General features: G+C 39.9%; 1 protein-coding gene across 1 annotated transcript; it reads right to left on the bottom strand.

The window, feature by feature from the left end:
• Window positions 1–3,084: 3,084 nt before the first annotated feature.
• P2RY1 (purinergic receptor P2Y1) lies at window positions 3,085–9,749 on the bottom strand. Its single transcript, XM_002814197.5, has one exon. The coding sequence runs from the start codon at window positions 8,734–8,736 to the stop codon at window positions 7,615–7,617; it is 1,122 nt and encodes a 373-aa protein (XP_002814243.2). The 5' UTR covers window positions 8,737–9,749; the 3' UTR covers window positions 3,085–7,614.
• Between the last annotated feature and the right edge of the window lie 1,535 nt (window positions 9,750–11,284).

Genomic DNA, 11,284 nt, shown 5'->3' with positions numbered 1-11,284 from the left:
AAGAATGGTAGTGACTAGTTTTAAAAGAAAGTAAACAAAATGTGGAAATTTTAATCCATGTGCTGCTAAACTGTTCCAGGCAGGCAGAGTATAGGGTAGATGCTTATTATCAAGTTCAGGATAGATGCTTATTATCAAGGCCAGTATCTCCTGGGATAGGCAATTCTTTCAGCTGCTCTATCTTACTGGAATTTCTCTTCAAGAATATCACCTTTTTATTCTAATTGTAAGTTCTGATCCATAATATATCCTCCTTGAACAAACAGATGTGTTATTGGGACTGAGATATAGTCATTGTATACTCATAAATTGGCAATCTAGTTGGTAAATGATTCTCTTGTCAGTTTGCTTGGTGTGAGTCAGTCCTCTGGAGTTGGTGAACTCTAGGTGAACTGCTAAGATCAAGTTTCTGAATCTGCAAAAGTGAAGATCAGACTCTGGACTGCAGTAACTGAAAATAAACCATGAACTAGAGAGGTAAGGCCCAGATGAAGAGGTCAGAAGACCTTCTTGTAATATATTTTTAATTATACATACTTTGTCTTCTGTGTCTTTGTCCCATAGAGTGCATATCACAGTGCAAAGCATCAAAAAGTTGAATACTTGCCTGTTATTCGGACCTCAGACATTCAGTGGAGTATCCAAAAGAACAATATTAAATGCACTCAATCTCTCAATCCCACAAAGCCTCCATGGTGTGGAAGAAGACAATAGAAATTATAGAACAACAATAAGAATAACAATAAGATAGCTAATGGAGTGGCAAAATCCTTAGCAGCCTCAAGAATGGCATACTTTGTATGCTTTGCCTATTCTTCCAATATCCTATGAACTGCATCGTATAATGCCTACTTTATGGTTGAGGAACACACGACAAACAGGGTTTAAATAACTTGCCCAGGGTACACAAGTAGTAAGTGGCAGAGGTGGGCTCAAAGCTAAGGTTTTTTTGACTGCAAAGCTGATGCTGTCAAACAGTGAAGGTTTGCTGTTTTGCTGTTAACTCTTCAAACCAGAGGAAACAGTACGAAGGTTAAGCTGTCAAAGTTTACATAAAGCTGGGGTTCAATTATATTAACTACAAATAGTCATTCTTAGATGTAGGCTAAAAGGATGCTTTAATTTCTTTGGGACTTCAGAAAGGGATATTCAGAAGAAAATAACGTTAAAAGAAAAAAAGAACAAGTGCAAGTAACATAATTAACTATCTTTGCATTTATGTTAAAATAGTTTTGAAAAACAACCTCTTATCCTCTATTCCTTTAACTCTATGCCACTTTTTCACTGAGTAGCAGTGAATTTTCAAACTTTTCTGATGATGTCAACAATAGAAAAAGAAATATCCATGGTGACCCACGCCACAAATACAGGTAAATGTATGTATATGCATTGTGTTGTGTTAGTATGTGTGTGTCTGAAATTAAAACCACAATTATTTACTGAGTTATGGACTCTGTTCTATTTCATTTTGTTAGAGTGTCAATCATAACCCATCATATTTATTTCATGACACTTTCATGAGTCAAGACCTACAGTTTGAAAAGTCTTGGGATACGAGAGGAATGTTTTAGAAGTGAGAACGCCACATTCTTTACTAGCTCCACTTTTGAATGTGAATATTTTAGTCTCACCTATAAACCAAGGTGATGGATTTGGATCATTTCCAAGGTCTCTATCTTTTTTAGTCTGTCTTCTTCATGAATTTTCCAACTTCGCACAGTTGTGATTTCTCCCTATCAGGTAATCAGGAAAGGCAGTGCATTTTTTTCCCCTCTTTGAAGTACCAACAGCCTCCACTTGCCTCCCATCCCCTGTCCCCTACCCACTTCCATTCCCAAAGAGTTGCAGTTCTGTCAGCTGCTCAGCCCAGGGGCCTGACTCCATCCACAGCTGCTGTTAGAACTGTCAGTCCCAGCAGCCATGCTGACTGGGGATGTCAGTCCCCAGGGTCCAGCCCAAGGCAATATAACCTTGCAGGATTAACCAAGTAAGCACAGTGTTAACATTAACATGGATTTCTAGTGACATCTGCTTTGTCTGTAATGCCCCATCCTATCAGACTTCTAAGCCATAATAGATCTACTTTGAATTTAGGACAAGCTTTTTGTATTTGATCTGACCACATTTTGGGGAAAAATTCTAAAATCTCCTAAAGAAAGAAAATAAACTTTTCAGATCATTAAAATAGGAGAGGGAATCAAAATGGATATTAACTTGTAGACAGAAAAGGGTCTCTGACTTTAATCCCTTAGTGATTTCAAAAATCAAAAGGTGCTCAAAGCTTTAGGGTAAATTCTTAAGTCAGAAAGATAATTCTCTCTTATATAATTTCTATGTATGTACTAAGACACATACACACACACATACATACATATATGCCCACAGAAAACTCTACTCAAGCTGATGTTAATAAATGAGGATTCCCAAAAGGCAAAGTCTGCATAGTACATCTAATTAAGGAGTTAATACTGACTGACACACGTCTTAAAGGCTGCAAGAAATCTGTATTTTCTACCCACAGGTTTCCCTTATAGAGAACCTATCTCAGCACACAACCAGAAAATCCAACACAGGACCATTGTGCACTTACCTTCTCAACTGAGGTAAAAAAAGGTAATGCTTTAAGCATGCTCCCATTTCCTTGCACACTGTTTTCACTGCAGCACAGATACATTTTTTAACAAACCTGGAAAAAGCAGGTGATGTATGCTAATAAATAGAATCCACAAACAATTATTAGCATGGTTACCCTGATTAAAAATTAGATGAGAAAAAATTACAGCCAACATTTTAAACACAGAACACTAGTATGAGAAGCATACATTAAGGTAGCATGAAGTATTTTACAATAAAAAATTAGCTCACATTCCTATTGGCAATTAAATATCAAATATTGATAATTTTACCTATCTTGCACCAGGAGTCTACCTTTAACACTGTAGTTTTTAGAGCCCAGTCTTCACCTTAAGAAACAACTGAATTAGTTCAATGTGTTTTACAGTACTTCTCAGTCTGTACATTATTTGTTAAAGTTTGGCAAAATTTGTGAGTATTAACACTGTAATAACATAGAAGCCATCAAACCATGTTTCATAGTTTTATTGAGTCTTTTTCAGTTTTAATTGTCCATGATAAGTACAGTTCTAGTGATCACAATTATGAAGCTCTGCTGGTACTAAAAATAGCAGATACAAAGTTGGCTGCCATGCCTTACACACACTAAGACACACACTAAGACACACACACACACACACACACACACAAGGTTTCGCATACTCTTACATGCAAACAGTACTATGCTATTATAGGAAATGTACTTTCCTTTTATTAAAAATACAATTACACACAATTAGTCTGGGTTTTGTTAAGCTACCACTGATTTAGATAAACCTGAGAAAGCTCAAAATATCAAGTAACACTGTTTCCATACTGCTCATTCAATGGCACTATCACTCAAAAAGAAATCTAGTTCAATCATCTATATTAAAATCACAGATAATATAAAAATAAACATTTTTTTGCAACAGCACTAAAACATACTATAATTCAAATTCACAAATTTTGATATGTAACATATATTCGCCTTCATATTAATTTGTGATTATGTGTATAATACAATGTACAACAGAATAAAAAAACTGTAACAGAATTCAGCAGCCAAATAATATACAATTATCACTATAAAACTTGGAATTTAAGTTATCAACTGAACAAAATAAAACAGATTAAAATCAATAGCAGTGTTGAACTTGCTGGTAGTGTGTTACTTTAAAATTCCATCTCAAAGCAATTAAGATTATGCTATCTCACCTTAAGAAGAAGCAACACAAAAAATTAAGTAGAACTAAGCAGCAGTAACTGATTATACTGGCTGCCTTTTTCTCTCCCCATCTCCTTAAAGATTTTCCTTACATTGTAATGTTGTTTATATAATGCCCATCCCACTTGACTGCTAAAACATGACAGATCAACTTTAAATGTAAGAGAAGACTTTTGCATTTGGAAAGGGAAGCTTTGACCATATTTAGTGACAATACTCTAAACCTCCTGAAAAGACAACAAAAACTTTTATTTAATATATGAAATGTAGACAATACAGACCCCATTTGGCTATTTTATATTCACTACTGATCTTATGATAGTCTGACACCAAATTGTGTCTATATAGAAAAAAACTTAAATAAAAAGGCAAACATGCAAAAGCACTACTAGGGAAAATTAAGCACTTGTATCATGAAACATTTTCATATTTAAGACCAAAAAATGTGAAGACTTAAATATTCCAAGATACTGATATTTGAAAAGCACTGTAATATACAACTCTTATTTATGTATGCATCATATATTTTGTAAAATACACCAGTTTGACACATTAATATTATACATTGTAATAAATATAATTTACATTAGTATGTTGGATCTCTCATGAAAGTTTTTCAGTCTGTACAACTGAAGGACTGTGAGCTTCTTCAATAAATACTATTACAATAGCTACAACTTGACCAGCAAAGTTTAAGCTTCAATAGATACTAACTAGTATTACATCTTTAAACATTGTCACTAGCCAAATTCCAGCTGCTATAAGCACTGACATCTACAGTATCCAAAGACAGTTTAGTGTCTTGTCTGAGTAGATTGAGACAATTTACAGGTGACAGGTCCACATCATAATCTGTGAAACTTACAAGATTTTTTTAGCCAAGGAGTGGAATGAAGTCCTGGAAAATACAGTAGCAGATTTCACAGGCTCCTGGCTGTTTAGTTTTCATGCTTTACCATATCCCCCAAGGCCCCAACAATGGATGTCATCCAACTTTTAAATCCATGTGTGTTCTTGAAAGGGTCAACAGTCACATAGCTGGCTGAGCGGCAACATCATGGTTTTAACTCTGAATTGTGACTTGCATGCTATATTTCTTCTTAGTTTGTCTTTTTGTCATTTCAATGTAAACACAAATTGATGTTCAAAGAGTCAAAGATGCTGATTTGTAAGCAATAAAACACCTTGAATTTGCCATTAAAATATTTTTGTGGTGTGAAATTTTGTTAGGTAATAAGTTCTATAATGTTAGCAGTTTTTTTATCCAAATGCCAACACATTTCTGCCCTTACTATTAACATACTTCAATCATCATATGACCTGATCAGTTTTTCAGCCAATAGAGGTCACTGCTTCATTCTGACCCTCTGTGCGTTTTCACCATTGGCACATCTTCCCAGAGGCTTCTTTTGGCCTGGAAGGAGTTGGCAAGATCACTCTTGTTACTATGTGGCATGCATTCACATGTCATCAATGTCCATATGTGATGTATGAAGCTAAAGAAGAAATACTTTGGAAAAAACATGCCAAGTAGTAAACAAGCATTTCTAGTCACTTTTCACCTCCTCACTGGATCCACACTCACAAAATTCTCTGGACGCTGAAACAATGTACTTAACACATACTCTAAATTAAGCTGAGCATCCTGAGCCCTAAAAGAAAGAAAACTAAATAGTGAAGAAATATTATAAAAATGTGTATCATTAGGCTACAAGTTCAAGTCTGGTACAAGTCCTGTAATTTCCATCTTGGTCAGTTTAATTATATTGATCTTGTTTAACAAGGTCAATAAAGTAATGACATATTTTAGATTTTGTCTTGTAGGAATCTAAAACGGATGTTATTTGAGCCTGATGAAGTGATAACTTTGCTAACCCTCTCTTTCCTCAAAATGAGGAGGTGTAGTAGTTTTCTTCTCGATTTGGTTTCTATAATCCTATGCATTAAAACTGAACATGTAAAAAGAATCACTGCTTAGGAAGGTTAAATACAGCTTTTCTTCACTGATCTTAGTGGCCAGAGATTGGGTAAAGTGAAGCTACTTTGAAGGTCTCACAAATCCTCAATCTACATAGGCACTGCAAGAACTGAAATCAAGACCTGAATTTCCTGTCATTATGTTCCACAGGGCACTAAGGTTCTTTCTTGCCTTAACATACCCATGTTGCTCTACTTGTAAAGTGCTTTCAAACAAGCCATGCCACCATCAGTTGCAAACTCTGATGTTGACTTTATGAGGGATAGCTTCTAAAACTAAAAATTCCTTTGACACTGGATTTATTTGTTTGGGATTGTCAATTGCATTATCTCACCTTACTATTCTCATTATATAGAATTTGACCATTTCAAGGACTAGACATACAGCAATTCAATATTCATTAAAAATTATTAACACTGTTGAAGCATTTTACAAATTTTTCATGAACACTTGGCAGAGAACAAATATAATAGAAAACACTTACGAATAGTCTTCTATTAGTAGTTTGATTAGTACTTTACTTTTCAGTGCTATGGTATCTAGGTACTTTAATTCTCTGTATTTCCCTCTCCATATATGTTTTTTCTGTAAATATTGAGATGTAAGGTTTATCCAAAGATTATAGCTTCCCATTCTATCAATGCAACCTATACAAATTCTATTTCTTCTTTTCATGTCGCATTTTGTGTTTTCAAACACTTGGAGGAAGCAAGAGTCTTCTCCACCATGATTTTAATTCAAACTGAAGCCCTCATTCTAAAATGTCTTCTGCCCACCCCAGTTGCTTCATACATTTGAGAGTATACTTGGAGGCTATGCCTTGTGGATGACTGTCAACCTCTCCTTCTCTGAAGTACTGTCCTCCTGTCCAATATCCTTCAACTTACTAACAGTTATTTGACTTTCCTCAAACTTTGGTCTGTAATTTATTTGCGATTCTTAAAATTGTTTTTACAGATGTGAGTGAACACTTGTCCTGGAACACAAACAAAGTCCTAAGGCATGGCACAGCAGTGGGGCAAGTAAATGCTCTTTATCACAAGATGTCTAAGAGAGCTCATGGTGTTTACAAGGAAAATACATGCACTTTAATTATTTTGAATGCATTTTACCAGTACGATAATATATGCAGGATTTCCCCATCAAACATTTAGCACCCAATATGTAATGAGACCTTTTCCAGAAATAACTGGAAAACAATCACTTTTCAGGCTTTTAAAGTGTTTTACTTGTCTATTCAATGCCCTAAAGAAACTCAGTCAACTATCATCTATGCTTATAAGACACTGAAAAAAACACCCCGCTCAGAGATCCACTGATCTGATGCCGGATGAACTGATGAGTTTAGCGTTTTGTTATACCATGCTAGATATTTCTGAGAATGTAGATTTTTGTTTTATTCCTACTGTGGATTTTAAAAAACAATAAAGGCTAGATAAACCACAAACTCAAGTTGAAGGGGGCTAGTTTTCTTAGAGAAATTACTAATATCAAAAACAGCCCCAGTACTCATGTGCACACACACTTTAAACAGAAAAGCTTGCAAATTTTAAAGGCAAAAGAGAAAGTAAATGTTTAACTAGGTAGTATTGTTTTATTATACATACTTCTAGTCAGAAGGAAGAGAGACTTTGAAAGCAAACCCAAACAAGCTAAGTGTGGATGTGGGCATTTCTACTTCTATTATTTTTTTAACTCACTATTTTCTTGGTTTGATTTTTTTCTAAACTAGAAAGTTAAAGAGGGGAAAAGCACTTGATTCTGTTAAGCATCCTACCATATTACAACAGAGAGGTGTTTGGAGATTCTTGTGCCTTCACAGGCTTGTATCTCCATTCTGCTTGAACTCAGGTAAAATATTGAGGGTCATGTCTTCACTCTTGGATTGCAAATTTGCCTCACTTCTTCTAGAAGCTTTCCTTGTGGCTCGGGAGAGTCTCCTTCTGAAAGTATCTCCCGCCAAGAAATAGAGAATGGGGTCCACACAACTGTTGAGACTTGCTAGACCTCTTGTCACCTGATACGTGGCATAAACCCTGTCATTGAAAGCACACATTGCTGGGGTCTGAAAATCAAGCCGGGCCCTCAAGTTCATCGTTTTCATCACATGGAAAGGGATGTAAGACACAGCAAAAACAGTCAGTACAATGATCACCAGATAAATCGATTTTCTCCTCAGAGGAGAGTTGTCCAGATCTTTGTAAATCAAAGCTCTCACAATTAATCCGTAACAGCCCAGAATCAGCACCAAGGGGACACAGAACATGGCCACGGTCGTGCACATGCTGTAGATAAAATAACTTCGCAGGTACTCGTCTGAGGTGGTGTCATAACAGGTGATGGTTTTGTTTTTGCGGACCCCGGTACCTGAGTAGAAGAGGATGGGGGAGATCGCCACCACCACAATGAGCCACACCAGCACGCTGATATAGATCGCGTTCTTCTTTTTGAGCCGGCCCAGGGACTTGAGGGGGTACACCACACCGCTGTACCGGTGGGCACTGATGCATGTCAGAAACAAGATGCTGCCATAGAGGTTCACATGAAAGATGAACCTCTGCAGTTTACACATGGCATCCCCGAAGATCCAGTCTGTTTTATTGAAGTAGTAGAAGATCAGGGCTGGCAGAGTCAGCACGTACAAGAAGTCGGCCAGAGCCAAGTTGAACATGTACACGGAGATGCCGCTCCAGGGCTTCATGTGGAAGACGAACATCCAGATGGCCACGCTGTTGCCCAGGAAGCCGATGATGAATACCAAGATGTAGACAGCCGGCAGATAGTAAAACTGGAAGCCCGTCTTGGTCAAGGCGCATTTGAACGACGCGGAGACGGCGGCAGTGGAGGCGACCGTGCTGTTCGCCCAGGACGAACCCGGACCGGCCAGGAAGGCAGCGTCCGTCCCGTTGGGGACAGCCGGCCACAGCACCTCGGTCATTCTCTCCTCCTCGACTTAGGCGGCGGCTCCGAGGGGTAGGAGGCGGCGAGAGGGCAGCGGCGGCCAGGGGCGCAGCAAGCATCGGAAAAGCCAGCGAGCGGAAGGGAGCGGGCGAGCTGGATCCCCGCGGGAGGGGGCGCGCAGGGGCTCGCCCACGCCGGCTCTGGCCCCGCGTTCGCCGCGGGCCATGAAATCCGCCCCGGGCCACCACCGAACTGGGCTATCGGGCAGGCCAGCAACTTCTCCGTCCGCTGGCAACGCCGAGCTTACACAACAGGGCGCGCAGGGAACCGCCGCGGATAACTTTCCGACTGCGCTTTCCCGAGGGGCCGCGGGTCCGCGCTGCAGAGCGCGCCAGAGGCGCAGGCAGGTCAAGCGAAACTCGTTCTGCGGGGCTCTAGCATGGGGAGGGTGCTCCCCAGCCTCCTTGGCTCAAAGATCAATTTCATTGGGGGCATCTTCCTCCTCCCTACCTTAGAAACGTGCAGCTCAGCTTCGGGGCGTCTAACCGCTTCCTCTGCCCACCCTGAGCTCAGCTCCTGGCGGCCATCGGAGCGCGCGTGGCCGCAGACTCGTGCGCTTCTGGAGCGCGTCCCGTTCGGCGTCCGCGCAGTTCAGTAGCCCCTTCCCCAGGCCCGGCTCTGTCCGGAGTGCCGGGGTTAGGCGGGAGAGCTGAGCTCCCGTGAGGGTGGGCGGAGTTTGGGCACCAGGGCGAGTCCGCACTCCGCGGGGAGGCGAGGGGCGTGCCTCCGCCGAGCTCGCCCAGCTGCCAGCCCGCGTCCTCTAGGGCGCAGTGGGAAGCAGGAGGCGTCTTCTGTGGAGCAGGTCTCCGCCGAGGCCGAGTGTGTTCAGCCTCTGCCGGCACGCTGCTACCGGAGTCGGCGGCGAGGGCGAGGGGTGCGCTCCAAGGTGGTTGCTGGCAGGCGATTGGCCCGCGAGCGCTCCTTCCCTCTTCCGCCAGCTATCTCGGCAAAGTGAAGTTGCTGACACACAGGAAACCCTTCCGACCGCTTAGAGCCTTCTGCCTACAACCCCAGAGCCGACCAGTCCGTGGCAGAAGCCTCTAGGGCCCTCGAGAACCACGCCAGGTGTTTTCAAGCTCCAAGCAGCCAGGAGTCCCTAGCTGGGAACTCCTGGCATTGCAGAGCACCTAGCTTTGCCGGGACCGGATTTCTGGCACATGCAGGAGCCTGCTCTTCCAAGAGGGCGCGAGCCTCCAAAGGAATGAGGGTTGGGAGAGGGATGGAGAAGTCTGTTTCGCCCTTCTTTATCTTTTTTTTTTTTTTAATTCTAGTATTGTTTTTTCTTAATTACCCAAATGCTAATAAACCCACGTCATTAGTAACATCAACGTGAGAATTTCCAAAATAGTCTTGTAAAAATATTACTAATCCATATTGCACATTGCTTCAGCACAAATTTGTCGTCATAGATGCTTAACACCTATCAGACAAAACAAGCTCCCCAAATCCTCCTGTTCAGTACATTTAAAGATCAGAAGCTACAATGAAACAAAAAATTCGAAATTTATCCCTTTGAAAGTAATTTGAATACCAAATGCAATACATTTATATTGATATACATAAAAGACAGTTATAATTCCAAAGTGACTAAGGTATGGCTTTGGTAGGGGGTGGCGGGGGGAGGGGGGTATTTCCAATTCTATTTCTTTAAGTTAAAGTGATTAGTTACAATTACCTCTAGTATCTTAAAAATACAGACTTGGGACTTCCTTAATTACTACATTTACTGACAAACTCGTTTTCTTGCCCTGAATGTAAATTTTAAACAATGCACTTCAAAAATGTATTTGAGCAAGTGTAATTGGAAACTAAATGAAATATTAGCTGTTCAGGAACATATATAAATGGACCCGCACAGGAATGGAATCTAGCACTTCTTGACAGGTTACTAATTAATGTATTTTTACATGACACATTAACAAAAACTTTTCTCTTAGAGGAAAAAAAATCCAAAAAGAAAATATCTGTAAAATATTTACCATCAAGATTTCTTTCTGGTCCCAGATGCTACATGATAGTGTTCCCTTAAAAAATAAAGGAAAACCACGAGCTCCTGGCTTTGATACCACAAAGGAAAATACCTCCCACAAGATCCAGATGGTTCTTTAGAGGAACACATATAGGAAGGAGCATATCTTAGCACATGGTATGAATACACTGGGTTTTGAATTGTAGTCAATTGACCAGCATAAAAATTAATAATAAAACTAGAGTAAATCAAGTAAAGAATGTGAATGAGGTTGTCTTGAAAAGTCTTACTTTTTGTGTTTCCTTCCAATCTCCTAATTATATGAGTCTATGATTCTGAGCCTTAACATGAAACATTTGTGTATTGTTTGATTAGTATGGTACCAGGTAGGATGATCATCTATTAAGAGAGAAAAGGAAGCAAAGAAAACCATTAAGAGTTCCAGGGGTACTCAATAGGTCTTAAGTCCTCACTCCCTTGCATTTTTTATTTGCAACCTAGGCAATATGTAACTTCACTCAGAAGTCTGTTGCAAATGCATTAACTCATAATGTGA

Source organism: Pongo abelii, chromosome 2, assembly GCF_028885655.2.
Source record: "Pongo abelii isolate AG06213 chromosome 2, NHGRI_mPonAbe1-v2.0_pri, whole genome shotgun sequence".
Lineage (NCBI taxonomy): Eukaryota > Metazoa > Chordata > Mammalia > Primates > Hominidae > Pongo > Pongo abelii.
This window is presented reverse-complemented; position numbering and strand designations above follow the sequence as displayed.

Excerpts from the sequence above, each read along its gene's own strand:
- P2RY1 (XM_002814197.5), bottom strand. The coding sequence starts at position 8,736 with ATGACCGAGGTGCTGTGGCCGGCTGTCCCCAACGGGACGGACGCTGCC.